This window comes from Aethalodelphis obliquidens, unplaced genomic scaffold (assembly GCF_003676395.1).
Source record: "Aethalodelphis obliquidens isolate GAN/ISIS:26980383/991018 unplaced genomic scaffold, ASM367639v1 scaffold9, whole genome shotgun sequence".
In the NCBI taxonomy this organism is placed as follows: domain Eukaryota; kingdom Metazoa; phylum Chordata; class Mammalia; order Artiodactyla; family Delphinidae; genus Aethalodelphis; species Aethalodelphis obliquidens.
The window spans coordinates 33,501,681-33,526,905 of record NW_020837953.1 but is presented as its reverse complement, the minus strand read 5'-3'; the positions used below and the strand labels follow the sequence as shown (position 1 = coordinate 33,526,905).

Genomic DNA, 25,225 nt, shown 5'->3' with positions numbered 1-25,225 from the left:
GATTGATGCTGGGCCCTCCTAATATTATGACTTGGTGGATTTGATAATACCCAGCTCACAAGGGGAGCTCAGATGGTATAGTTGCTGGGCGTCTCATGGTCAGGCATGCAGTCTCTATTAGGATCCAGGAGAATGCCAGAAATTATCACAAAAAAAGAGTAGTTCTCTGGTGCAGAAAACCCAAGGAGTGTGCACCAGCACTCTTCTACTGGGGTTTGCCAAAGACTGTGCCCAATATCCTTATCTAGCACCGTGGAATCTTCTTAGTTACATGGCTTAAATAACGGGGCAGCTTGCATTGCAGACTGAACCTCCGCAGAGTTATCTCTCTTTTTGTCTCAAAAGTGATAGTTTTATTTTTTTTAATAACAAATGTTGGTGAGGATGTGAAGAAATTGGAACCTTTGTTCACTGTTGGTGAGAATGCAAAATGGTACAGCCACTGTGAAAAACAGTATGGCAGGCCAAAACAATCTTGAGAAAGGAGAACAGAGCTAGAGGTATCACATTCCCTGATTTCAGACTATACTACAAAGCTACAGTAATCAAAATAAATGGTACTGTCACAAAAATTGACATATAGATCAGTGGAATAGACTAGACAGTCCAGAAATAAACCCACACAGTTATGGTCAACTAATCTACAACAAAGGAGGCAAGAATATACAATGGAGAAAGATAGTCTCTTCTATAAGTGGTGCTGGGAAAACTGGACAGCTACATGTAAAAGAATGAAATTAGAACATTTTCTCACACCATATACAAAAATAAACTAAAAATGGATTAAAGGCCTAAATGTAAGACATAAAACTCCTGGAAGAAAACATAGGGATAACACTCTTTGACATAAATTGTAGCAATATTTTTTTGGATCTGTCTCCTAAGACAAAGAAAACAAAAGCAAAAGTAAACAAATGGGACCTAATTAAACTTAAAAGCTTTTGAACAGCGAAGGAAACCGTCGACAAAATGAAAAGACATCCTACTGAATGGAGGAACATATTTTCAAATGATATGACTGCTAAGGGGTTAATACCTAAAATATATAAACAACTCACACAATTCAATAAAAAAAAAAAAACCCGATTGAAAAATGGGCAGAAGACCTGACTAGACATTTTCCCAAAGAAAACATACAGATGGCCAACAGGAATATGAAAAAATGCTCAACATGGTAACCATCAGGGAAATGCAAATCAAAACCACAATGAGATATCACCTGACAGATGTCAGAATGGCTATAATCAAAAAGACCACAGATAACAAATATTGGCAAGGATGTGAAGAAAAGGGAACCCTTGGACACTGTTGGTGGGAATGTATATTGGTGCAGCCACTATGTAAAACAGTATGGAGTCTCCTCAAAAAACTAAAAGTAGAGTTACCATATGATGCAGCAATTCCGCTCCTGGACATACATCTGAAGAAAATGAAAACACTAATTCGAAAAGATACATGCACCCCAATGTTCATGGCAGCATTATTTACAACAGCCAAGATATGGAAGCAACTTAAGTGCCCACCAACAGATGAATGGATAAAGAAGGCTTGGTGTATATATACAATGGAATACTACTCAGGCATAAAAAAGAATGAAATTTTGCCATTTACAACCACGTGGATGGACCTGGAGAGTATTATGCTTAGTGAAATAAGTTAGCTACAAGGATATATTGTACAACATAGGGAATATAGCCAATATTTTATAATAACTTTAAATGAAGTATAGTCTATAAAATTTTTGAAGCACTATTTTGTACATCTAAAACTAATATACTATTGTAAATCAACTTAAAAAATACCCACCCCCTCCATCCCCACTATGGCAGCTTCTCAAAGAATTAATAATAGAATTACTATATGATCCAGCAATTCCACTTCTGGGAGTATACTCAAAAGAATAAAAAGCGGGGTTTTGAAGATATATTCTACACCCATGTTTATAGCAGCATTATTCACAATAGCTAAAACATGGGAGCAATCCAAGTATTCATCGACGGATGAATGGATAAGCAAAACATAGTATATCCACACAATGGAACAATATTCAACCTTAAAAAAGAAGGCAATCCTGTCATATGCTGCAACATGGGTGAACCTTGAGGACCTAATGCTAAGTGAAATCAGCCGTCATAAAAAGACAAATACTGTATGATTCCATGTATATGGGATACTTAGAGTAGTCAAAAATCATAGGGACAGAAAGTACAGTGGTGGTTGTCAGGGGCTTGGGGGTTATCATTTAATAGATACAGAGTTTCTATTGTGCAAGATGAAAAGAGTTACGGGGCTGGATGATGGTGATGACTACACAACAATGTGAATACATTTAATACAACTGAACCGTATACTTAAAATGGTAAAGATGGTAAATTTATGTTATATGTATTTTAACACGCACACACACACACACACACAAAGCTGGTAGCTTTCTGATCACCTAATAAATAGGTCAGAGTAGTATTGCCAAGTGTGGAATATGCTGCTTCAAAATTTAGAGAGGCCAGAGATGGTGGCTTAAAACAATAAGAATTTGCTCTCTCAAAGTTCTGGAGGTTAGAATCCTGAAATCAAAGTGTTGTCAGGGCCTTGCTCCCTCTGAAGGCTCCAGGGGACGAACCATTCCTTGCTTCCTCCAGCCTCTGGTGGTTCCAGACATGCCTTGGCCTGTGGCTTCTCTACTCCAGTCTCTTCCTCTGTGGTCACATTGCTTCCTCCTCTGTGTGTCACTTATAAGTACATTTGTCATTGGATTTAGGATCTGCTCGGATAACCCAAGATTATATTCTCACCTCGAGATCCTTAACTTAATTACATCTGTAAAGACCCATTTTCCAAATAAGGTAATAATCGCAGGTTTCGGGGATAAAGACGTGGATGCATCTTTTGGTGGGGGGACTTTTTTGCCTGCTGCGTGGTAGAAGGTGCAGAGTGCAGCGACTTCTCTTAGAGGTGAAGGCGTGGCATGCCTCAGCTCCCTTTCCCTTACTGTCTTCATTAACATGTCGGACCCCTGAATCCTCACGGGGTGTATCTTCCACCCTCTGGCACCCATGTTCTTGCCACTCCCTGCTCCTCAGGTTCACAGCGGCAGGGGAATGGGGCACTGGCCCAGGGAGGGGGGTATGGGTAATGTTCTGGAAGCATCGACACACTATGGTGTGTCTGATCCTCTAAACATTCCAGACACCACCCTGGGCCACCAGGTTGGCTCTAGCAGCTTAGAGATGCCTCCTTCCCTGGAGAATTGCTCTCCTCCCCATAGTAGGGATCTTACCAGGGGGGTTACTCCCCTCTGGCGGGGGCAGGTCAGCCACACCGGCTGCCTGGGAGGCAACTCAGTGGTGCAATTCACACTTCAGAGGCCCCCGTGAGATCAGAAGGAGGCCAGTCTCCAGCCCAAAGACATCACGGATTAGTTTTCTTCCCCTGCTCTGTCCTACTTCCTTCATTCCACTTCTGAAAGCCCAGCCCACAGAAATCCCTACCGCTGGAGCTGCTCCTAGGGAACCTGAGCTAAGACAGCCCCTGGCGGTGTTATTATGATGGGGCTCAGGCAGGGCCGGGAAGGGGGTTCTGCGGTCCCTGCCGTGTAAAGGCAAACTGCTTTGTCTCCTCTCTGCCGCGGGACATCATGAAGAGAGTTTGCCAGATCAATAGCTGTCTGCCGGACTCCAGACCCGCTGACCTGCCCCAGGGAAGATGCCACCTGTAGCGGAGATTCAGCCACACCTGGCCGAGCTCCTGGCAGGCTGCGTCCCCTCCTCAGAGGGCCCTTCCCTGACTACGTTGTCTTCTAACACTCCGTCTTCCTCCATCATAGTCTCCCATTTTATTTTTTGTAGCCCTTATTCCTTTCTGAAATCATGGCATGTATTTGTTTGTTTACAGTCTTTCTCTCCTACTAAGGGCGTCAGCTCCATGGGGCTCAGGATTTTGGCTTATTCACGCTGCCTCCCAAGCCCCCATCACGGTAGTAGGTGCTGAACCAATGTGTGTCGAATGAATAAAAGAGCGGGCCTGTGTTCTTTCCCTTGAAGTCGACAGAAGTCAAACGACAGGGTTTTCTACGGAGGTTTTAAAGTGGAGGCCACTTCTGGGGGTCACCGGGGTGGGAGAAAGCAGGTCTAGGTGGGCTGTCTTCCAGGTGGTGAAAATCCCCTTGGCCTGGTGAGCCCCTCCCTGGCTGGGCTTCTTGTTGGGTCTGGGGCAGACCTCAAGGAAACATAACATTTTTAATAAAACCTCAGGGTCAATAAAGCCAAATGGTCTCGGGTGCCCCTCCTGCTGGCCCCAGCTGTTGATGTTAGAAGTCAAGAGGTTGGGGAGTCGCCCAATTCCCGTGTAGTTCGGGGAGACGTAAGCTAGAAGGGCCTGGCCCATTTTGTACGAAAAAAACAAAACAAAACAAAACTCACTTGTCCTGGAAAGATTCCACCGCCAGCCAGAATCAAAGGTCCATTCAGAGTGACAGAACCGCTCACATTCGCCGCTAATGAAAACCAAATTTCTCGTCCCCCTGAGCGTTTCCAGGGGCTGCAACTGGAAGGGGCTGCTGTGGGCTCTTGGCCACCCCTCCTGCCACCCAGAGGGCCCCACCGTGTTAAAATAGTTTTATGATAATACTGGCCACGTATTTTTCTAATTTCGGGCGTCGGTGGTTTAGAACTGGGTTGTTTTCATGGAAAAAGAAATAGCACTTGTTTGAGGCAGGGAACTGCCCCCTCGGCTGGTGGTCCCACTGGGTGTGCCTGTCCAGGGCGAGGGAGCCCTGCCACCAAGGGCCTGGGTCCCCTCAGGGAGGCCTCATTCACAGGGCGTCTGTCCCCTTGAGTATGCAGGACAGGCTGGGGGTCGCCAGAGGGTCCAGAGACGGTGATTTCTGTCTTTCGATTTCACACTTCTGTGAAATCTTAGGTTCACAACTCAGAAAGGCAGACACATCGCTCTCAGATGAGAAGAAAGGGCTGTAACGCCTGTGTCCTCCCTGCTTCTGTTTTTTTTTTTTTTTTTTTTAAAAAGACATTTTCTCATGGCTTTTTCCTTTCTTTTTCCCTTTGATGGGCAATCTTTATGGCCAAGATGAGTCATGGGGCACAAACTCAGGTGTGCAAGAAATTACACCTTTTTCCTAAAATGAACTTAATTCTTACTTTGAGCCCCCAATACGTTTAGCTAATGGGAAACTTAAGCTCAACTTTTTCAGGTATTGCTCTGTCCTTGTTAGAAATGGAAGGGAATTCTTTCCTTGTTCTTCAGTTTTCTTATCTGTAAAATGGGGATAATGATAATATAGACCTCAAAGAGCTGATTTAACATGGCAAAATATTTATAATAGTGCCTGGCATGCAGTGTTAGCTATTATTATCATTCCAAAGATAAACTCACAGAGAAGGCACCAAACCCAGCATGAGGTTATCAGGGAAGACTACCTGGAAGAGGTGACACCTCAGCTAATGTCAAAGGAGTTGGTCCAAGCATGATTTTGAACTCCTCTGCTTGGATATTCATCAAGGTCTAGAAGTTTAATACACTATGCCCCTAACAAATGTGCTCACTTTAGAAAACTTGAAAAAACACTGAAAAATATGAAGAAGAAAACAGAAAACAGCTATAACCCACAACCTTCCAGTGAGTTCACTCTAGATTCCTTTTATTTCTATTTTTTAAATTACATTAATTGATATACTGTATATACAGTGTGTACCTGGCTAGAAAAAATTTATTCCAGGAAAAATATTTATAGAAAATAAAGATCTGGATGGGGGAAAATCCCTGAAAGTATTAACAATGGTTATCTTTGGAGAGGTGGGGTTATGGGTAATTTTTCTTGTCCTCTTTTTGGTAATCTGTATAATCTATTTTTTCTCTGTAATTACTACTAATTACACTAGTATTATTTGGTGTAATTTTAAAATGTGATTTTATATCTGTGAGTCTGTTTCTGTTTTGCACATGCATTCATTTGTATTATTTTTTAAGATTCCACATATAAGTGATATCATACAGTATTTATCATTCTCTGTCTGATTATTTCACTAAGCATAATATTCTCTAACAAACTAGCAGTTACCAAAGGCGAGAGGGAAGGGGGATGGACAAATTAGGTGTATGGAATTGACAGATATAAACTACTGTGTAAAAAATAAGTAAGCAACAAGGATATATTATATAGCACAGGGAAACAGCTTTATCTTGTAATAACTTTTAATGGAGTATCATCAGCAAAAGTACTGAATTACTATGCTGTACACCTGAAACTAATATAATATTGTAAATCAACTATACTTCAATTTAAAAAATTTGATTTTAAAATTTAATACATCGAATTTGGGAACCTCAGACTCAGGATCTTACAACCATTACATCTTTGGGCTACAGAGGAGAGTGGGGTGGCAGGACCAGACTCTGAGCCCTGGACCCTTTAGTCTGAGAGGCTCCATGTGGCCTCGGGGGTGGTGAGGGGGTTGTCACGAGCCAGGACATAAGGCTTCACTAAAACATGTGTGGGGGGTAGGGATCAGGGAGAGGGCAGGGTTGTTGTTATTACACACTTGGCATAACAAAAACTATTATCAAGACCTTGTCCCCAGTGGCCCCATCAAATGCCATGAACCCAAGAAATTGAGAGACGCTTGAACCTGAGGTTTGGGGCACTGGATCCATCCTATGACTTTTGTGCTAAAGATGCCTTAGGGAACACTTAGCTCCCCCTCTGACCATTTTGCACAGGCTTCACCCTCCTTTGCCTGGACTATTGCAGTAGCCTGTGAGCAGGTCTCTTCGCTGCACTCCCATGCAGTTCATATTCCAGGCTGCCATGGTGACTCCCCCCAGCAGACGCACAACCATCTGAACCTGCCCCGACTCCGCAGTGCCTGCAGGACCAAATCCAAGCTTGACCTTCAGCCCCTGTGACCCCCTGGCCTGCTCGTCTCCCATATCCCCTTGCCATTCCTCTACCTTCCCCACTGTCCTCCCAGCTTAGACACACTCCTGTCCTCCAGGCCTCTGCACGTGTGGTTCCCTCCACCTAGAGGCCCTCCTGCTGCTTCTCTGAGTAGAAGTTCTGCTGGTGAACTTCTACTCATCTTTCCATCTTGTCTCATCCGCACCGTGTATCCCACGGGTTAGCCCTCCTGTCTTCCTGTCTGTCCTCTGAGCTCCCCGGGAGCACAGCTGTGTCTTATTGGTCTTTTTTCTTGCTGGCTGGCACATGAGGGTGGATCGAGGCCTAGGTCTGTTTGGTGAATGAGTGAATGAACTCTGGCCAAGGCCTCGCAGACACCAGGCCCAAAGAGCAGAGTGGGGTATGTGGCCCAAACAGCTGCCACCCATTAGGACGACAACGAGGTCACAACGGTTTCCAGCAGCTGGCATGGGCACAAAGGAAGGGAGGCTCCAGAAAGCCAGCTCGGGGGCTGCTCCTCTCCCCTTCGCTCAAGGGCTTCCTCCAGGCTGGCTCAGGGCAGGCTCCCTCTGCGGGTGAGTATAAATATATAAAACAAACAGCGTGCCGTTAACTGCAAGACTAAAAATAGGAAGCCTGGAATCCGGCTCCCCGGGCTCCTCTAGCTGCTGGACCACATCGGTGTGGATGTGGGTGTTGAGGGGATGCGGCCCCTCGCCCCCTCCCAGCTCCCCAGCCCTCGTGGGGAGGAACGGGGGGCACCCTGAGTTTCCGCAAGGAACAGTTCATTCTTTCACTCCGGTGCCCCCCCCGCCCCCGTCCTTTGGACAGCTCATTTCATTTACGACCCCAGAATGAACCGACCCACTGAGGTGCATTCCCCGGTGGCCAAGCTGCGTGTCTGCTGCAGCTGAGAGCTGCCCCCTGGGCCATGCTGGGGGGGCCTGGCTGGCTGTGTTTGTGGGGTGCAGTCTGGGGAAAGGGGGGAGTAAGGCAGGCCTGAGGCCCTTCCCCAGAGCACCGGTGCTGGCCCCGCACCGGGCAGCTCCTCACCGCAGCCTCCTTCGGCCCTCACAGCTCTTCCCTTGGTCACACATCATCACCTGGGGCCTGTAGACCCCTGCCGGGACATCCACCTCTCACTACAAAAGCCAAAGCCATCCCCATGGCCAGACGCCCAGCACTTTCAAGTCTGTCTGGGACCACTTCACCCCTCAGGAGGTGCCAAGATCAGTCCAGTGCCCAAGGAGACCACCCCTTGGAGTCCCAAGGCCTGGACCACCTCTCTTGGCCTCTGGCCAGGCCGGACACAGGCTGTGGCCTGACACGGCTGGTGAACCCGTAGGCACTGCTCAAACTGCACCAGCTCCTCGAGCCTCACAATGGAATTCTAGAGTCCAGGGGCTCCCAGACTCTGGAACAAAATGGCCCCTTTACCCTTGATGGGAGGTGCAGGAGGTGGGGGGCTCGGGCCTGGGCTCCAGCAGGCTGGGGATGCTGGGCCAGGGATGTCAACCTTTCCTTCAAGCCGAGTAAACCCCTGTCCCAAAGCAGGGCCTTTGGGGATCATGGGACTTGATACTACATACCTGGCATACAGTAGGTGCTCGTGTAATATCTGAATAAAAAGGGAGGCTCAGAGAGGGACAGGGACCTCCCACAGGCACATAGCTAAAGAAGGAAAGAAAACCCTTCCTCCACATCAAGATATTTTCCAGGCCCTTCTGGGATGAACCCCCTGAGGTTAGGAAGTTCTTTCCAACACCTAACCTGAATTCTGGCCATAACTGAGGCAAGTCCCTTTTCCCCCTTCTCTGGAGGGGCATGTTCACTCTCCCCACCTGCTGCCACCTGCAGGCTGATATGGTTACTGCAGCTCTTCCCCCAGCAGCCTGTGTGACCTCAGGCAAGTCCTGGACTTCTCTGGGCCTCAGTTTCCCTTTGGGAACCTGGGTGTGCTGGTCTGTGCTTGCTAGGGTTAAGGTGATGGAGCTTTGAGTCAGGGGCTCTGGAGGCCACACCTCCTCTTGTATCAGCTGTGGCACCAAAGTGTGGCCAGCGGGGAGGAGCTTGAACTGTGCTCCCTCATAACCTCCATCATTCTCTACAAAGGGCCCCCAAATAAACACACATTACGGAAGCAGAGTGTTGACTTATAGATGCTGCTTCAGGACCATTCTTGCTCATCCGGGTGACGGCACTCAGAGCACACCCACAGAGCAGTTCTGCAGCTCTGGCCGGGATCCTGCCTAGAGAAGACTCTGCTGGCCCTGGGGCAGAAGCCGTGCTTCAGAGCAGAGGGGCGGGGATCAGGGTTTAGGCCGGGGAAAGGGGAACTTCCTGTTGGGTGTTGGGTTTCAGGCAGACCAACCTAACTGAACAGGGCAAAGTCTTGGGATTAGCTTTTGAAGTATTTTCACTCAAAACTAAGGTGTTTTATGAAATTTCCCGTCCCCAAGCCCCAGCTGGACAGGCACGGTGGGCCAAGCCTCTGTGCTGGCAGGCTTGGGGAGGCTGTCAAGCCAGGGGCCCACACCCTCACACCCGTCGCCCTCACCATCAGCCACAAACTCCTCCGCGGAGCTGTGGGGCCAGGTGACACCCCCTCTTTGCACCTTAGTCGCCTCATCTGCAAAATGGGGGAGCTGACGTGGCTGATTGCTTTGCAGTGCTGACTGCTGCTAATTTATCAGCATGGCAGCGAACAGTTCCCAGAGATGGGCTCTCACCAAGGCTGCTTCACGGTCCACCTGCCTATGTCCCAACTCAGAGCCTGGGGGATGAGCTGGAACAGGTGTTCCGCCTATTCTGTTGACTTGTGAAAAGTCATGGGCCGCCTGCGAAGGGAGAAGGGACGGTGGCACCTTGAAGACCTGATATTCCTCTGGGCTTCCAGCCACACATGGGAGAGCCCTCGCCAGCTGTACTTACCCAGGGTGGTCTCTGCGGCCCTTCCGGATGGAGCCGGATGCAGGGAGGCCAAGGCGCTGGGGAATCTTCAAAGCAGTGCGGTCAGTCCTGCTCCTGTCCCCAGGCCCGGCCCCATTCCTCCCTGGCCATGGCGGGAGGACTCCCATCCTCTCCCACCCCCATGCATACAGCTCTAGAAGTCTGGCATTGAGATCCTTCAACACATCTCAGAGTTATATTATTGTAACAAATCAGTCAAAATTCCATTTTACTGTTAAATAGTATAGAAGACAGTTTACTGTACATGGAAGTTGTGCATTAAAAACAAACACACCAAGCAAATTATAGTGCAAAGCAGTTTCCATCCCTCCCCACCTTCTTCCCAGCCCTGGGTCGGTTTTACGGAAGATATGAGTGTAGCAGGTATTAACTCCTCAGCATGACAATATGTCACAACGTATCCGTACCCACCACCAAGAGGCTTACAGTAACATGGTGCCCAAACCCCTTCGTTTCCTTGTGCTTTCTAAATCAGTGTGTTTGCCTAGTACAACTTCAAAGCAGCCTTGTAAATAAGGACCCATCTTTACCAGCCCAAGCTGTCTGTACCCACTGTGGGCCTTAAAAAACTCAGCACGGCTGCCATCACTTTGAGTCAGGGAGTTTCGGGGAGGGGGTCAATTTATTTCCTGTCCCTGCCCCCACCGGGGCTTGGATGTCAGGAAGGGGGAGTAATCTGGGGAGGGGCTACAAAGTGCTGGGCACTGGGAACCCAAGGGTGCCTCCCACTGGGGCCTGGGGCCAGTCTACAACCAAAGAGAATAGGAGAGGAGGAGACACGAGGGCAATGGATTTGTAGCTGCTTCCTGAGAAGGGGTGGAGATAGCCCCCCGCCCCTCCCCCGGCTGAAGGGAGTCAGCAGGATACCCCCAGCAGCTATTTTGAAGAGATAAAAGCAGGGGACTGCTTTTTCCAGTGAGGGCAGGACAAGAGAAGCTGTAGCTCCTAACCTGTCTGAGCGTGCATCCCATGTGCCTATCTGGCGGTTGTCACAGGTGCGGTGGCAGACAGGTCACGTGCTATTACAGAGACAACCGCTAAGGAGCATTTTGTAGGGGAGATTTCCACATCCACAGAGGATGGGGCTGAAACGATGGCTAAAAGCCACATGCTGCCCAATGCTTATAAGAGTTTTGTCCTTTTCCACTTACACCTTTCGAGAACTAAAAAATTCAGACATGGGTTTTTTATGCCTTTCTAGAACGAAAAATACTCGGACATGCTTAAACCCTTGGGCAAGGCCTGCTTTCCCATTTGTAAACTGTAATACTTCCCCTGTGAGCAGAGCAGGGGCTGAGCTGAGGCTGCCAAGCCCTTCCCAGCTCTTGTGTTCTGCCATCATGCAGCCACCGTACTCCCCCACATCCTCCCACCTCTACCGGGACACCCACACGTCCTCTCGGACAAATGCCAGAGAGCCACAGACTTGAGATTCCAGCATCTCACCAGTGCTCCTTTTGTTCTGCACCAGGTTGGCCTTTGGTGCAGGCTGGTGGGATGCTGCTGAAGGACTGTGGCCCCTTGAGGAGGTTTTGGGATCCTAACAATTCCACACTCTCAGAGGGGTACCGTTCACTATCATGGGGGCTTTTTCTGTAAGAGATCGTGTGTCTGAAAATGTTTGACAAGCTTCTTTCTCTAAAATCAGCTTTAAAAACTGGTGTTTTGTTCAAGACTGCTTTGGAAGCAGACTGGTTAAAGACGGGGAGCTGTGTGTCAGAGACTGGAAGGTTAGGCTGGGCCTTCCCACGAGGCTGCGGGTCCGGGGCACAGCTTGGCTGTGCACAGCTTGGCTGGACCTAGATGGGCCAGGGATGCTGACATCTGACCCCATGACCCCTTACCCCAAGGCTTTCTGGTAGGACCTGTCTGGTCCTGGTGCTCTCTCCAAAAATGGCAATTTTGAGACCAGCCTAGGGGGAAAGGGACCCTTCCCAGCCCCCACTGAGAGAACAGAGGGCGAATGCCTTGGACTGGTAAAGTGCATGGAAGACCTGTCCGCAGGTGTCTTTCCTGGTTTTAGGGGCCTGCTGCCGCAGGCCAGTCTGCTCTGGGGCCTGGGACCCACGGACGGCTGGGATGGGGTCAGGGCCCTTAGCTGCCAGGAGTTGTAGGGAAACAGAGCTGAGGGGCGGGCCTGGGGGTATCCTCATTCCATCTCTGCTAGCGATTCCCTGGGGCCTCTGGAGGGGTTCCTTCCCCATCCAAACCATAAGTGAGCCCCTCTCAGGGCTGGGGGACCTTCCAGTTGTGACTCAACTTGTGTAAATGCAGAGGGAGGGCTGGGCCCACAGGGTGCGGGGTCTCTGAGGAAGGCAAGGGTGGGGAGGTCTTTCTAGGGTCCCGAGGTTAAGAGGCCAAACCGTGTGGGCAAATGCCACCTCGCTCTAGAACAGAGATGGTCTCTGTCCCAGGAGGCCTGGGCCCCGTGACAGCAGTGGGCATAGCTGGGGACAGCCAGGTCATTCCAGGGGAGGTGGCAGGAGGAGGCTACTTCTCCCAAGGGGACGTGGGATGAGATGAGTAGGATCTGGGCTGGGGGTGGGGTCCTGGGGGAGGTCCCGACCCCTCTGTACAAAGACGTGGCTGGACCAGATGCTCTCAGAGCCAGCTACCAGCTCTGGGCCCCAGGACCACGGACCCTGGGCCCACAGCTGCCGTGAAGCGTTAAGTCCCATGAGTGCCCTGAGCCTTGGAGCTGGGCCCGCCACTTGTCTGGAAGGTTCTTGGGGTCCCCGCCACCAGCGGGAGCAGTCCACTTGGACCCGGGCGGTCAGTAGGGCCGCCACACGGCCTCGTCCATGCGGCCGGGCGTGCTCAGCGCGGTAGGCGAGTTGCTGTGGCTGCCATCGGCCTCCACGCCGTCACTCTGGCCACCCAGGCTGGGGTTCATGAGGTTGCCGGTGGCGACAGAGGCGGCGCTGCTGGGGCAGGAGGCCAACATGCGGGTGGGCGAGCGGTCGCCAGCGCTGCTGCTGCCGGCCACCATGGAGAACTGGTAGGAGCCGGAGGACGCGCCATAGTAGAGGTGGTAGGGGGAAGGGCTGGCCTGGAAGGGCCCGCTCTGGTTCTGCGGGGCCCCCGGGTAGGGCGGTGGGAGGTAGGTGTGGTGGAAGCGGCTGGTGGCCGGCATGCTGGCCACGCTGAGGCTGCCGATGCTCGTGCCCGAGGGTGTGGCGCTGTAGGGGAAGGCGGCCGACATGGCCCCTGGGTAATGCATCCGGGGGTCGGGGAAGCGGCTCTCCGGGAGGGTTGGCAGCGCTGCGAAGGAGCGGTCAAACTGGCGGGGGTCGGAGAAAGGGTTCAGGTCGGAGGTGCCTGGGGGACAGCAAGGAGGATGGTCAGTCACTGCCCGACACCACCCCGGCGGCCTTTCTTCAAGAATGACCTCGGGCTCTGGTTTACAGGCCCATCTAGGGGGATCCCTGGTGCTACGTGTGGCTCTGCTCCCACCGCCCTGAGCTGCTTGGGGGCTGGAGCCTGCTGATTCCCAATCCGGTCCCACCTGGGAAGCAGGTGCGAGCAGGGGTCTGGGCTGTGGGTGGCCCCGGGCGCTGCCGGGGCAGGCAGAGGAGGGGGAGGGCTTTTCTCTCCTCCCGGCATCCTCTTCCCAGCCTAGCCATGCAGAGGCCTGTCGAGGGGGCAGGTGGGCTCCCCGCTGGGCTATGGGTGCTTGGGGAGCCAAGGGCGGGGCCAGCACAGGCCGCCCAACAGCCTGGCCTGGCAGGTTCCCCTCCCTCTCTCGCTCTCGGTAAAGAGGGTCTCCAACGGTCCCGTGAGATTGGGAGTCAGGCCCTGCTCTCGCAGATGAGGAACCAGGCAGAGAGAGAAAGATGGCTTCTCCTGATGCTGCACAGAAAGGACTGGAACTCAACACGAGGCCTCTGCTTTCTGCTCCCGCTGGGGTGTACGTGCGTGTGCGCCTGCACCTCTCCTGCCCAGGTGGGGCTCAGTTAGGTTACGGAAGCTTCCGCCTGTGCTGTGGCAGCTGGGTCCACGGCAGCTCTGTCCATCCCCCACCACCCCCCACCCCGGCCTCAGCCTGGGCCTGTGTCTCCAGGGCTGCCCTGCAGGCTGGAGCTGACTGGTGGCCAGACAAGGATCAGATGCCACCCTCACCCGCCTCCACAGCAAAGCGAGACAGAGGGCAGCCAGAGGGGCTTGGTGGCCTGGACCCTGCCCTTGTCACAGAGATACCCAGTGTCCAGCCCAGGCCTCACCCTGGCTCCCCCAGGAGTTGGCTCCAGACAAAAGTATCCCAGTCTCTGCCCCGTACTTTTGTAATCACAGACCCCCCCAAACCTCAACACTCAAAGGGGCTTCAGGATTGAGTCTAAACCCCTTGGTAGGAAGACTGAGACTCAGAGAGGGTGAGGCACTTGCCTAAGTGTCACACAGCACATTGGACCTACACAGAATCCTAGGGCTCTCAGTCCTGAGTTCTGACACGTGCCTGAAGGGTAACTGTCCCATCTTTGAGGCAGCACAACTGTGTGGTCTCTGAGGTTGGATACTTATCTTAGTTCTGACACTTACTAGCTGTGTGTCTTTGGGTAAGTCACTATACCTCTCTGTGCATCAAGTTGTCCCACATGAAAAATGGAGACAATAACAATTCCTAGGGATTAAATTAGTTAATACATGTAAAGTGCCTAAACTGGGCACACAGCAGGGGCATGATGAGGGTTTGTGCTGCCACTGCAGCTGTGACACCTCCTGTTCTGGGCACTCAGGAGAACCGGCTCATTCAGGGCCCTGCAAAGCTGAGCCCCTGACCCTGGGCCTTCCTTGTACCCTGGCCAAAGGGGTGACTCTGGGCAGCAGTGGGGAGGTGGATGAGCCCCCAGCAGCAGTCTAAAGTCTGTCTGTTCCCAAGTCCTCTGTCCACCAAAGACTAGGGGCCAGAGAGGGCTCAGGAGGAGGCCAGCCTCTGCCCCTGGCCAGCTCCAGGTGTGCACCGCCTGCCGTGCCTGAGGCGTGGCTGAGCTGCAGGTGCCCTCAGGCCTCACTTCCCCAGATCTGCTTGAGGTGCTGTGCGACCTCAGAGAGGACTTGTAACTTCTCTGGACTTTGGGGTCTTCCCAGCTCAGCTGGGGGGGTGTTTCCTCAGCAGCAGGCTCTGGTCCCGGATGTGGATGATACGGGATGAGGCTCCGGGCTCCAGGTGGGGAGATGTGGGGGCTAGGGGCTGGGAGACGGGGGCCTTCTGGCCCATCTGGACCCTCCCTAACAGATCCCTTGGCTGGTCAGTGCTGCCCTGAGGCCTAGGGGGTCGGAGGAGCCTGGCTCCTGCCCTCATCTCTGAACCCCAGGGGAGGAGCCTTATTGGCAGCGCCTGGCACCCCGAGCACAGCCGAGCATGAGGCTAACACTTGCCCTGAGCCCAGGGGAGCGAGCGCTGCCGCCTGACAGGAGGGAGCCCAAACAGGGAGCCCAGGATGCGATGGCAGGGCTGTAGCCTGGGCCTCCGTGCCAGGTGGGCCCTCAGGGGTCATGTGGGCTGCGGGCAGGCCTGCCCGGCCCTCTCACCGTCCTCTCCTGCCTCCCTCCCCGGGTGGGGGGAGTGTCTGCCCTCAGCACCCCCTCAGCTCCTGCCCCCAGCCCCGCCCCCTCCAGCCCAGTAGCCCCAAGAAACCCGAGCTGGCCAGGCCTCTGTCGAGCAGCCAATCCCAACACTGGAAGGAAATGTTTATTTTCTTCTCCAAATTGCCCCAGCTGCTGTGTGGTGGCTGAATGAGGCCTTTGAGCTGTGAGAAGCCCCCATTGTGGGCGGTCACAGCCAGGGGGCTGGGGGCTGGGGTACGGAGGGGTTGGGGCCTCGGCACTGCTTGCCAGTCACCAAAGCTGGGGGGTCAAAGCTATTAACAGGAACCAAGAGAAGTGGTGGTGGGGTATCCTGAGGGGGACCCCCAGGATGGAGTCTGAAAGTAGAGGCTTGTCCCACCAGGAGGGGAGGGCCAGTGAGAGGGACTCCCCAAGCCTGGCCCTGCCAACACCCCTGTGACAGATACCTCCTTCTTCCCACTTTGCAGATGAGAAAACTGAGGCTCAGAGAGGTGAAGCGACTTGCCTAAGATCACACAGCCAGTGCCTGGCAGAGCCCGAATTCCTAGCCAGGTCCACCTGACTGCAAAGTTCACGTTCCTTCCTTGGTCTTGGTTGTCAAAAGCCCTTCCTCTCACTCCAAAGGGGACAGGCCTGAAGACGGGGAGGACTGGCTGGTGTGAAGGGCCACAGAGGCTGCCTGAAGCCCAATGCTGTGGGTGGCTAGCGAGCACCCTGCCTCAGGATACAGCAGAAGGGGAAGGACTGGGTCAGCCACTATCCCACACAGGCCCGACCTCCTCTCCTCCCAGCCTCGGGGGAGGCAGGGGCTCTGCCTGCTGCTGGGCTAGGCCTGGCCCTCTGGGGCTGGACGGAGGGTGGGTAGGCCTGCCTCAGGCTCCAGCAGGTGCTGATTCCCAAGCTATGTCCACACAAATGGAAAGAGAGGTGGGTTCTCCTTCCACGGGAGCTGCTGGACAGGACGCCACTGTTAGCCCCCACCTGCTGGGTTCCAGGGCCCCCCGGCTGGGCCCCAGCTCTGCCCATGTCAGGGAAAGGCCTGGAGTGTTAGACCACTGTACCTGCGCAAAGGCTGGCCTGCCAGGAAGGGGAGCGTGGACAGCTTCTGGGCAGGGGTGGGCATGAGCCCAGAGGACATCTTACTGCCTCTTGAGCTCAGACCCCTCTACCCTGCAGCCCCCCTGGCTCAAGAGTTGCTGAGTGTTTCAAACTCGACAGCCCATGGCTAAGAGCCTGGACCTGGGGCCTCTCCCCACCTTGGGGGCTCAGCAGGGCCAAGGCCCAGCTTCCCAGGCCAGAAGGGAGGTACCGTCTCTTCACACCACGGGGCTGCATCAAGTCCCCCTGCCATGGCATTGTGCCTGGCACACATGGCCAGGGCTGGGGGCAGGGCCTCCCTTAATGGAGAGACCCAGCAGGGACCCCCTCGCTTGTGCCCTCAGAAGTACAGGAAGTTCCTGGGGGCGGGTGCTGTGGACACTTTGAACCTGGGCATTGATGCGCTGTGTGACCCAAGAGTGGCCCTTAACCTCTTAAGCCTCAATTCACTCATCTGCCAAATGGGTTCTAACCAGGACCTGGAGGACCAAGAAAGAACAGACACCCACGGTGCATGACGGCCGCAGCCAGCCCTCCCGGCCGCGTCCAGCACTGCTGCCGAGCACTCTCCACCCCTGCCTGGCCTGAGGGTCAGCTGCGCACTCAGCCTCCTGCACCCCAACCCACCGGCCAGGAGAACCTGGACAGCAGCGTAGATGTTCACCATCTGGCCACCTACCGAGCACCTGCTATGTGCCAGGCCCTGTACACCCGGACGGCCTGCCCGAGACAGGCTCACACGTGCCTGCCGTGTCCACCTGGCCAAGGGGTAAAGACTCCATCCTGGGCCTCCGCCCACAGGCCTCCCTCCTCCTTCCTGTTTGGGAAGAGTCTCTGGGCCAGGCGGGGACCTTTCTCAGGAGATGCTCTGTCTCTCTCCAGGGACAAATTCACTTCACAGTTTACAAAGTTTGAGTGCAGTAACGTCATCTGAATGTCGCCCGAGGCCCAGGCAGAGGCATCCACCACCACCCCGCTTTCAGATGAGAAAGCTGAGGCCTGGGGGGCTGTGACGTCCTTGGCAGACACGTGTCTGTCTCAGGCTCCTGGGGCGAGGCCTGCCCAACTGTAACGGGTGCACTGGGGGACTAATACCCATTTCCCGCCGGGCACAGGGAGCCCCTGGAGGGCAGGGACTGTGCCTGTCTATTCATCCCTGGGGCCAGGCACCACGACGGCACAGGGTGAGTGACAGTAAATGTTTGCTGAATGAATGAAGGAAGGGCTGAGCCCAGGACCGGGCAGAGCAGGCCCTCAGAGCAGGCCGCGTTCCTTTATAACAAACACCAGGGTGGTGCAGCCGGCGACCCTGGGATGAGCTTTGGGTCTGGAACAGAGAGACCGCTTCCAGGCCGCCGTCCCCTTCTCCCACCGCAGCCCCCCCTCCCTGCGCCGTACCTTGGATGGGGGTCTGGGCCTGGCTGCTGAAGGGGCCGGCGGTGCTGAGTGAGCCTCGGGGGCTGGGCGCGCTCGGCGTCACCCGCATGCGCAGGCGCTCCAGCTCCCCGAAGCGGTCGGGGAACGCCTTGGTCTGGTCCTCCAGCTTCTGTCGATGCCCTGCAGAGCATGAGAGCCTGTGAGAACCTGGTCCCCGTGAGTCTCGGGGGGCAGAAATGCCTTGCTCTGCCGGGAAGTTCTCTCTGAGGTCTACTCTTAGGCCTCTGTAGGGAGAACCCAAAGGCCACTACCGATGTCTCTTCTGAACAGAGAATGGTCAGTACGTGCTGCCCTGGGGCTGCCATCATCTCACTCCTACCTTCTTACGCCACAGGTGAGGCTCAAAGAGGTTCCAGGCCACAGAGCCAGTAAGTTGTGGAGTCAAGATTTGAACTCAGGGTTCAAATCAAAGCCTGCGACCTACACCTCTACGTTACGCTTTTTGGCAGAAGGGGAATCTGAGGCAACAGGCATGGGAAAGGGGCTTAAGCAGGCTCCCATGGGAGGCAGGGAGAGAACCCAGAATGCCCCCCAGCATCCATCCTGCCTGCCATTCACATCTGCAAGAGGAATGGGAGATGGCCCCGGAATGGGAATGCTGGCTCCTCCAGGCCAGAGCTACCCTGGGACCCCCAGCACATGCCTTCTCCCCTCTGGGTCTCAGACAGGAGGGGAAATTCACCACGATGCTGGGAAGTGGAGTGGGGCGCTGTGTGAGGGGCTGGACTCCCATCTCTGTCCCGAAGCTGGGAACAGGGGACCAGGGCACCTGGCTTGGGCATCACACTTGGAGAAACCGCCAGCATTTCCCAGTATCCCTCTGCCACGGCCCACACAGGAAGGACCCCAGCCTCGTCAAGATGGCCATGCCCCTGCCTTTAAGCAGCCAGCCGAGGCCACCCTCAAGCCTTCTCGAATGACATCAGGCTTGCAGGGACCACCACCTCTCTCTCTCTCTCTCTCTCTCTCTCTCTCTCTCTCACACACACACACACACACACACACACACAAACACACCACTTTTTCAATTACTCATTTTACATTTCACAAGCAAAGTATGAATAGCTACAAAAATAAAAGCATTACAGGTAAGGCTAATGGCCCCTCTGACCCACCCTAAATCCCTGCCCAGAAATCCCCACGTGATCAATTTGGAGGTCTTTCTTTCCAGCCGTTTTTTGGTTTCACGTGCATGCAAAACACAGAGCAAGTTTCTCACAGAACTTTCTTGAATGGTCTCAGCCTGGCTGTATCATTCTCTAACTTGCTCTTTCAGTAGCACACCTGGGGGGCCACCTCAGTTTCCTTATCTGATAGATGGAGAGAGTAACCCAGCCCCAGAGAAACAATAGAGTTCCCGCAAAACCTTGGGAGCCCACCCCGGGGCACAGTGAGGGGCAACAGGTGGGGGCGGGACGGCCTCACTAAGCCTGTGGGTGTCCCTCGTTCCTGCTCGTCACATCCCCTAGAGGCCGCAGTCCCCTCAGCCGTTCCTCTCAGATGGACACTTAGCTCACTTCCAAATGATCCCCCTGCATACAGGACTCCCAGGAATATCTCTGTTCACACACCTCCTTGTGTCGGGGGATTTCTCCAGGGCAGACCCTGTGTTATAACAGACTCCTCACTGAGAGGACCGGACATTCCTGGGCTCTCCTGATCAGCCTGTCAGCCGAGGTTGGCCCGTTCGGCTCCACCTGACCCTGAGGGAGGAGGCCAGGCAGACAGGTGGGCCTGGTCCTCTTTTTACAGACAAGGGAACTGCAGTTCAGAGAGGTGAAGAGGCTTGCCCGAGGTCACACAGCGAGGAAAGAGGGAGGATGTCTTAGACTTGGGATCCTTGGAAAAGAAGTGTGGGGAGGGGCTAAGGGAGAGGGGAAGGCTTGCCTGAGTCCTGGGGTCTTCAGTGACACGAGGAATCTTCTAGATTGACAGAGAAAGAAGAAGGAGAGAGAGGTAGCGGGAAGTAAAACAAAACTCCTCACCAGGCTTGCTGAGGCTTGGAAAATGGTGTCCTAGGGGCCTGGAAGGTGTGAGATGACTCTTCACTGCCACTGGGAGTGAGGGGACAGAGGTGGGGACTTCAGAATGGGCCTGACTTCTGATTTTCAAAAGGGGGATGCAATGCATTCTGGTACCCACAGGCCCCTAGTCTTGCTACACACCACTGTCACAAGCTCAAACAGGCATGTGAGAGCCCTTAGAAATGGAACAGGTTGTCCCAGGAGCCTCAATGGGCTCAGCAAGTCACCAAGAACCAGGGACCCAATTTCCCCTCCGAGGAGGCCCCAGGCCTGAGCCCATGGGACATCCAGCTGCCAAAATGAGACCACCTGGCTCCCAGCCGGGCCCCCCACTGCGCCTCCCAGGACCCTTGGCAACAGGAAAAACGTGGGCTGGGGGTAGTTTGGCTGGAGCTGGGGCCACCAGGTTAGATGACTATGGGGGCTGGGCAAGTCGCATAAATGAGGCACATGGGATGCGTAGGGCCTGGGGCAGACTGGAGAGGGTGGGCCTCGTAGAAGGGGCCGTTGCCATCCAGTCCAGCTGACTGGTGCCCTGGTGGGGGTGGACCCAGTGTTGCCAGAGCTTCCAGTTTACCGGAAGCCATAAACCTGCTTTTATGTGAAGCCTCCCGTATTTTATGTGTTGGCAATTCAAATACTGAAAACAACAACAAAATAACTCGACCACTGTGTAGAACATGTCCTGTTCAGGGGCTGCCGGTTTGCATCCTCCAAGCTTGGGATTTCATTTGCTGGTTGGTTGTCTAACCTTAGCCATCGAGGACTGGCTCATGTATACCCCTCAGGACGTGGTCTCTAGGGAAGTGCCGGACGGCCTGGCCTCAGTCCTGATCGGCCTTGGAGGAAATGCTGTTGCCCTGGCTGCCGAGGCCACTGAAAATGGCAAGGCAATGTGGATGAGCTGGGGCATGAATGAAGTCGGAACAATCTCAACAGGCAGGAAGCCGGCTGGATAGATCTGGAGACCGCAGACTGACCTGACAGCAGCTCAGGTGCAGAGGATCTGGAGGTCTTAGTCAACCACAAGCTTGAAGTGAGCCAGTGGGGTTACACGAAAGCTGGTACAAAACCTCAGGCCTCGTTATCGCCACTGGCTAATAAAGTCCCGTTTCTGAGTCACACTGTGCACTATGTGTCTAGAGATACTCCTCTGGGCCAGTGGAAGGAGGGAGGGGTTCGCAGCCAGCCTGGGTCCGAGGATGGGCTCTGCCGCCTGGTGGCCTCACCCCTTTCCCCCACCCACCCCGAGCCACGGTGTCTGCATCGTGGTGCCCTCGCAGGTCGTGGTGCTGGCCAAATAAGGTGACCGGACGCTCTCCACCCACCTGGGGCCCCACCATCTGCACGGTCACTTCTACCCCAGCCTGTGCCAAGGGACGCAGGATCATCATCCCCACACAGAGACCAGGACACGGAGGCCAGGAGGCTAAGTCCTGTCCGGGACACAAAGCCAGGACAGCGGAGCTGGCGTCGGCACCCAGACCCCGACTCCAAGTCCAGTGCTCTTTCTCCTGACACTTCCCTTTTGGTCCCATTGTACAGATGGGGCCACTGAGGCTTCAAGATGAGCCCTACACTAAGCGGTTGGTCTGGGATATAAATCAGGTAATGTGGTCCCAGAGCCCACGCTCCCACCACATGCTGCTCTGCCTTCACGCAGGGCAGACTTCCTGGAGGAGGAGTTTTAACAGCACTTGGGGAACTGCTTCCTTGTTGCTGTGGAATGCTGGAGCCACGGCCCAGGAGGGGCAAAGGGGAGCTGAGATGACTCCACGTGGCCAGGGCGCCACAGAGTCTCAGAGCCACGGGGCCTGGGCCTTCACACTGGGAGCAGAGCGGAACTCCCTGTGCCTGAGGAAAGAAGATGTGCCTTCAGAATAGACCTCTTTCATTCGGCTGCCCACAGTGAGATCTGGGTGGGGAGCCCTGGCCCAGCTCACTAGGTCAGCAGGGGCCCAGCCCTTTCATGCTGGGACTCAGTTTCCCATCTGCACACACTGCTCACTGAGGCCCCTCTAGCTTTGAAAGTCCCTGACTTAAGACTGCAAGACTCAGCCACTGGCCAGGATGAGCCCCCCACGGGCACCCCCATCACCGCCTCCTGCTGCTGCTGCTCCCAGGGTTTCTCTAGTATTTATTCTCTGCCTCTTCCAGGAAGCCCCCTTCTCCCAGCACCTTGCAGGCTAAGAGCAGTAGCTAGCAGGAACGGAAAGAAAAACAGTGGCCGACACTTACTCAGTGCTTCCTCCACTCCACTGTCTAAGCGGTTGACACGCTCTGCCTTGTTTCACCTGCATTACCCCCATGAGGGGGTCTACCACTGTCCCTAGTTCACAGGTGAGAAAACTGAGGCTCAGTGAAGGCCAGGGACATGCTCGAGGTCACATAGAGGCACCTGGCCACCTTGTCTTCCCGGAGCCCATCTTGTAGGAAAGGAGCCTGGGTTTGAAAAGTCAGGGGCTCCAAACAATGGGTGTTAGGACCCAGCCCGGGCCCAGGGCCCAGAGCAGGTGCAGGATTACAGGCCTGGAAAGAAGAAGATGAGAGGGTCTCAGTGGACTCCACCAGGAGCCCTGCCCTGCTTGGAAGCTCAGTGCTGAGCGTCCAACCCTCTAATCACACCCTGCTCTAACCCACCAAGTCCCTCTGCTCCTCTGGGCCTCAGTTTCCACAGCTGTCAAGTGGTTATCATAGTGTCTAACCTCTGAGTTGAGGATGAGTTGGAGGACAGGCCCCAAGTGTTTCAAGGTAGAGCACTTTGTGCAGAGGAGGGGGACTGCCTGGGGACGGCCCCACCTTGGCCCTCTGGACCTCGCTTGGGCTGCCTGTCTGCCTGCGGCGCCTGGGCTCAACTCACTGACAGCCCGTGGGACGGCACCTGCTCCGATCCTCACTTATGACCCTCTAGGACCCAGCGGCCCAGGCCTGTCCCAGGCAGCTCTTACCCACTGGGCCACAGCTGTGTCACCTGTGAAGTGGAGCTCACACTCTAACTCCTGAGTCTGGGGACAGGCCGGGAGAATTAAACAGCCCACCTGGCCGTGGCACTCAAGGACGGCACTCTGGGTTTACAACCCCTCCTCAATGGATCTGGACAGTGGGAGGGCCCAGCCTCACAGGTGTGTGAGAAGGATAAAAGTTGGGGGAGGAATGCTGGGGCCCAGCCAGGTGGGTGACTCACCCGGCATCTCTCAGCACCGGGCCAGCACCGGGTCCCCACACCTGCCAGGTACCTGGTGCTTCAGGGGGAAATCCAGGGGCCATCAGGGCCACGCCCTTGCCTTCACGCTGGCCTGACACAAGCCCCCGTGATGAGAGTGGCAATCGCTTGAGCAGACATCTACGACGTGCCAAGCACTGTGCCAGGCAGGCCACGCGTGTCGTCTACAAGGGCCACGATCCTCCGAGAGGCCGCTATCATCACAACCATTTTACAGATGGGAAAGTGGAGGCACATGGTCAAGGTCAAACCTGGACTGGTCAGCGTGTTGCATGGAGCTCAGCTGCTAAGGTCTTGACTTCCCAAGACCTCCAAGAGAGCAGAGCTGGGTTCCTTGGCAGTGAGGCCCGACTGGCAGGAGGCCAGCTCAGTGTCCTGCCGCGGTGGGGTGAGGGGGGCAGGAGGCCAAAGGGAGCAGGGAGCGGGGAGAAACAGAGCTGGGCGGGGCCCCAGGAGCAGCGTGGTCTGCAGGCAACAATGTGGGCTCCAGCCATGGGGCCCTTCTCCCATCGGAAGCCACTTGGCCACCTCCTCGGCTGCCCGGCCTGGCCCTGGTGCGGCCACATCCCATACACAGCAGCCACTGTCTGTCCAGCCGTGGGGTGGGGCACCCGGGCCCAAGGCCCGCTCTGCGGCCTGTCAGGAGATTTACCCCTGGTTCCTAACAGCCGAGCAGAGTCGTAGATGGGGGCTGAGCCCCAGGTGGTCTGCCGTGAATTGGCCCCCTGTGAGCAGATGAAAGCCAGTCGGTGGCTAGGCAAGGAACCAGGCGGGTGGGGGGCCAGCGGCTCTCCCAGGGGCACAACTGGGGCTTCCAGTGGCCTGGGGTTGATTAGGGGAACCGGGGAGGTCCAAGGTTAACCCCTTCCCACCTGCTGGGTGCACTCCCTCTGGGGGCGTGGGGTCCTGGGAGCCAGGGGCCAGGAGCAGTTGCCTCTCCTCAAGCTGGGCATCCCTCCAATCCCACCTGGAGCTGAGGACAGAACTGTGGCAACTTCAGGACGGCCACAGTCCTAAAGTTGCAGGCTCAGGGTCACTTTTCCTGCCCATGTCGTCTCCTGCCCCCAGCAGCCCCAGTGGCTGTCTGCTCACCTCCTTCAGGCCTCTGCTCAAATGTCACCTCTTCAGGAGGCCTCCCCTGTCCCCCTCCCACTGTGGGTCCCCGCCCTGCACTCTCCACTGCTCCCCCCCCAACCCCCAGCTTAGATTTTCTTTGCAGGGCTTCTCACTACCTGAAATTAAACTAGCTAATCATCTGTTTACCTCGTTCATTTATTCAACAAATATTTACTGAGCACCTACTAAGTGCTCATGTCCGTGTTCCAGGGTCTACATCAATGTCTGGCAAAGCAAAGAACCCCCACCATGGAGCATATATAGTAGACAGGGGAGATGAAAAATATGTGAAATAAATGAGTGAACTATATAGCATCTTAGGAGGTGATAAGTAAAATGAAAGCCGGGAAGTGTAAGGGCGAGAGGGGGATGCCTGTGTGTTTGATTAAAACAGCGTGGTCAGGGGAGGGCTCACTGAGAAGTGTGAGTAAAGACTGCAAGGTGGGAAGCAGCGAGCCACACGTCTGGGGTTGTTGGGGGAGGCGTGTCCCAGGTAGAGGGAACAGCAGTGCAAAGGCCCTGAGGCAGAAGTGTGAAGCTGCCCAGTTTGAAGACTGGTCAGGAGGCCAAGGTGGCCAGAGTTGGGTAAGTAAGGAGAAGGGTGTCAGAGAGGAAGGCAAGGGGTAAAGGGCACAGATCAGGTTGGGCCTCGTGGGCCATGGTGACCATAGCATGGTTTACCATTTCTCCCCACCCCTAGTGTGTGAGACCCAAGAGGGCCAGAGCCCATCTGTTGGTTCACTGCAGTGTGCCTAGCTTCTAGAATAGTGCCTGATACTGGTCGGTACCCAGACCAGGTCGGTACCTGATTCTGGTCGGTACCCAGAAAAATATTTGTTGAAACCATCCCATGTACACTTTGGGGAAGAAAGGGCCCTCAGG

General features: G+C 54.6%; 1 protein-coding gene across 1 annotated transcript in view; it reads right to left on the bottom strand.

Annotated features, from left to right (window-relative positions):
- Positions 1 to 10,033: 10,033 nt before the first annotated feature.
- Positions 10,034 to 25,225, bottom strand: part of RUNX3 (RUNX family transcription factor 3) — a 62,577-nt gene continuing 47,385 nt past the window's right edge. The window contains exons 5-6 of the mRNA XM_027109670.1: positions 17,942 to 18,100; positions 10,034 to 13,198 (exon numbers count right to left, since the gene is read on the bottom strand). Coding sequence (XP_026965471.1) covers positions 12,654 to 13,198; positions 17,942 to 18,100 — 704 coding nt within the window. The 3' untranslated portion in view covers positions 10,034 to 12,653. The remainder of the gene's footprint in view (positions 13,199 to 17,941; positions 18,101 to 25,225) is intronic.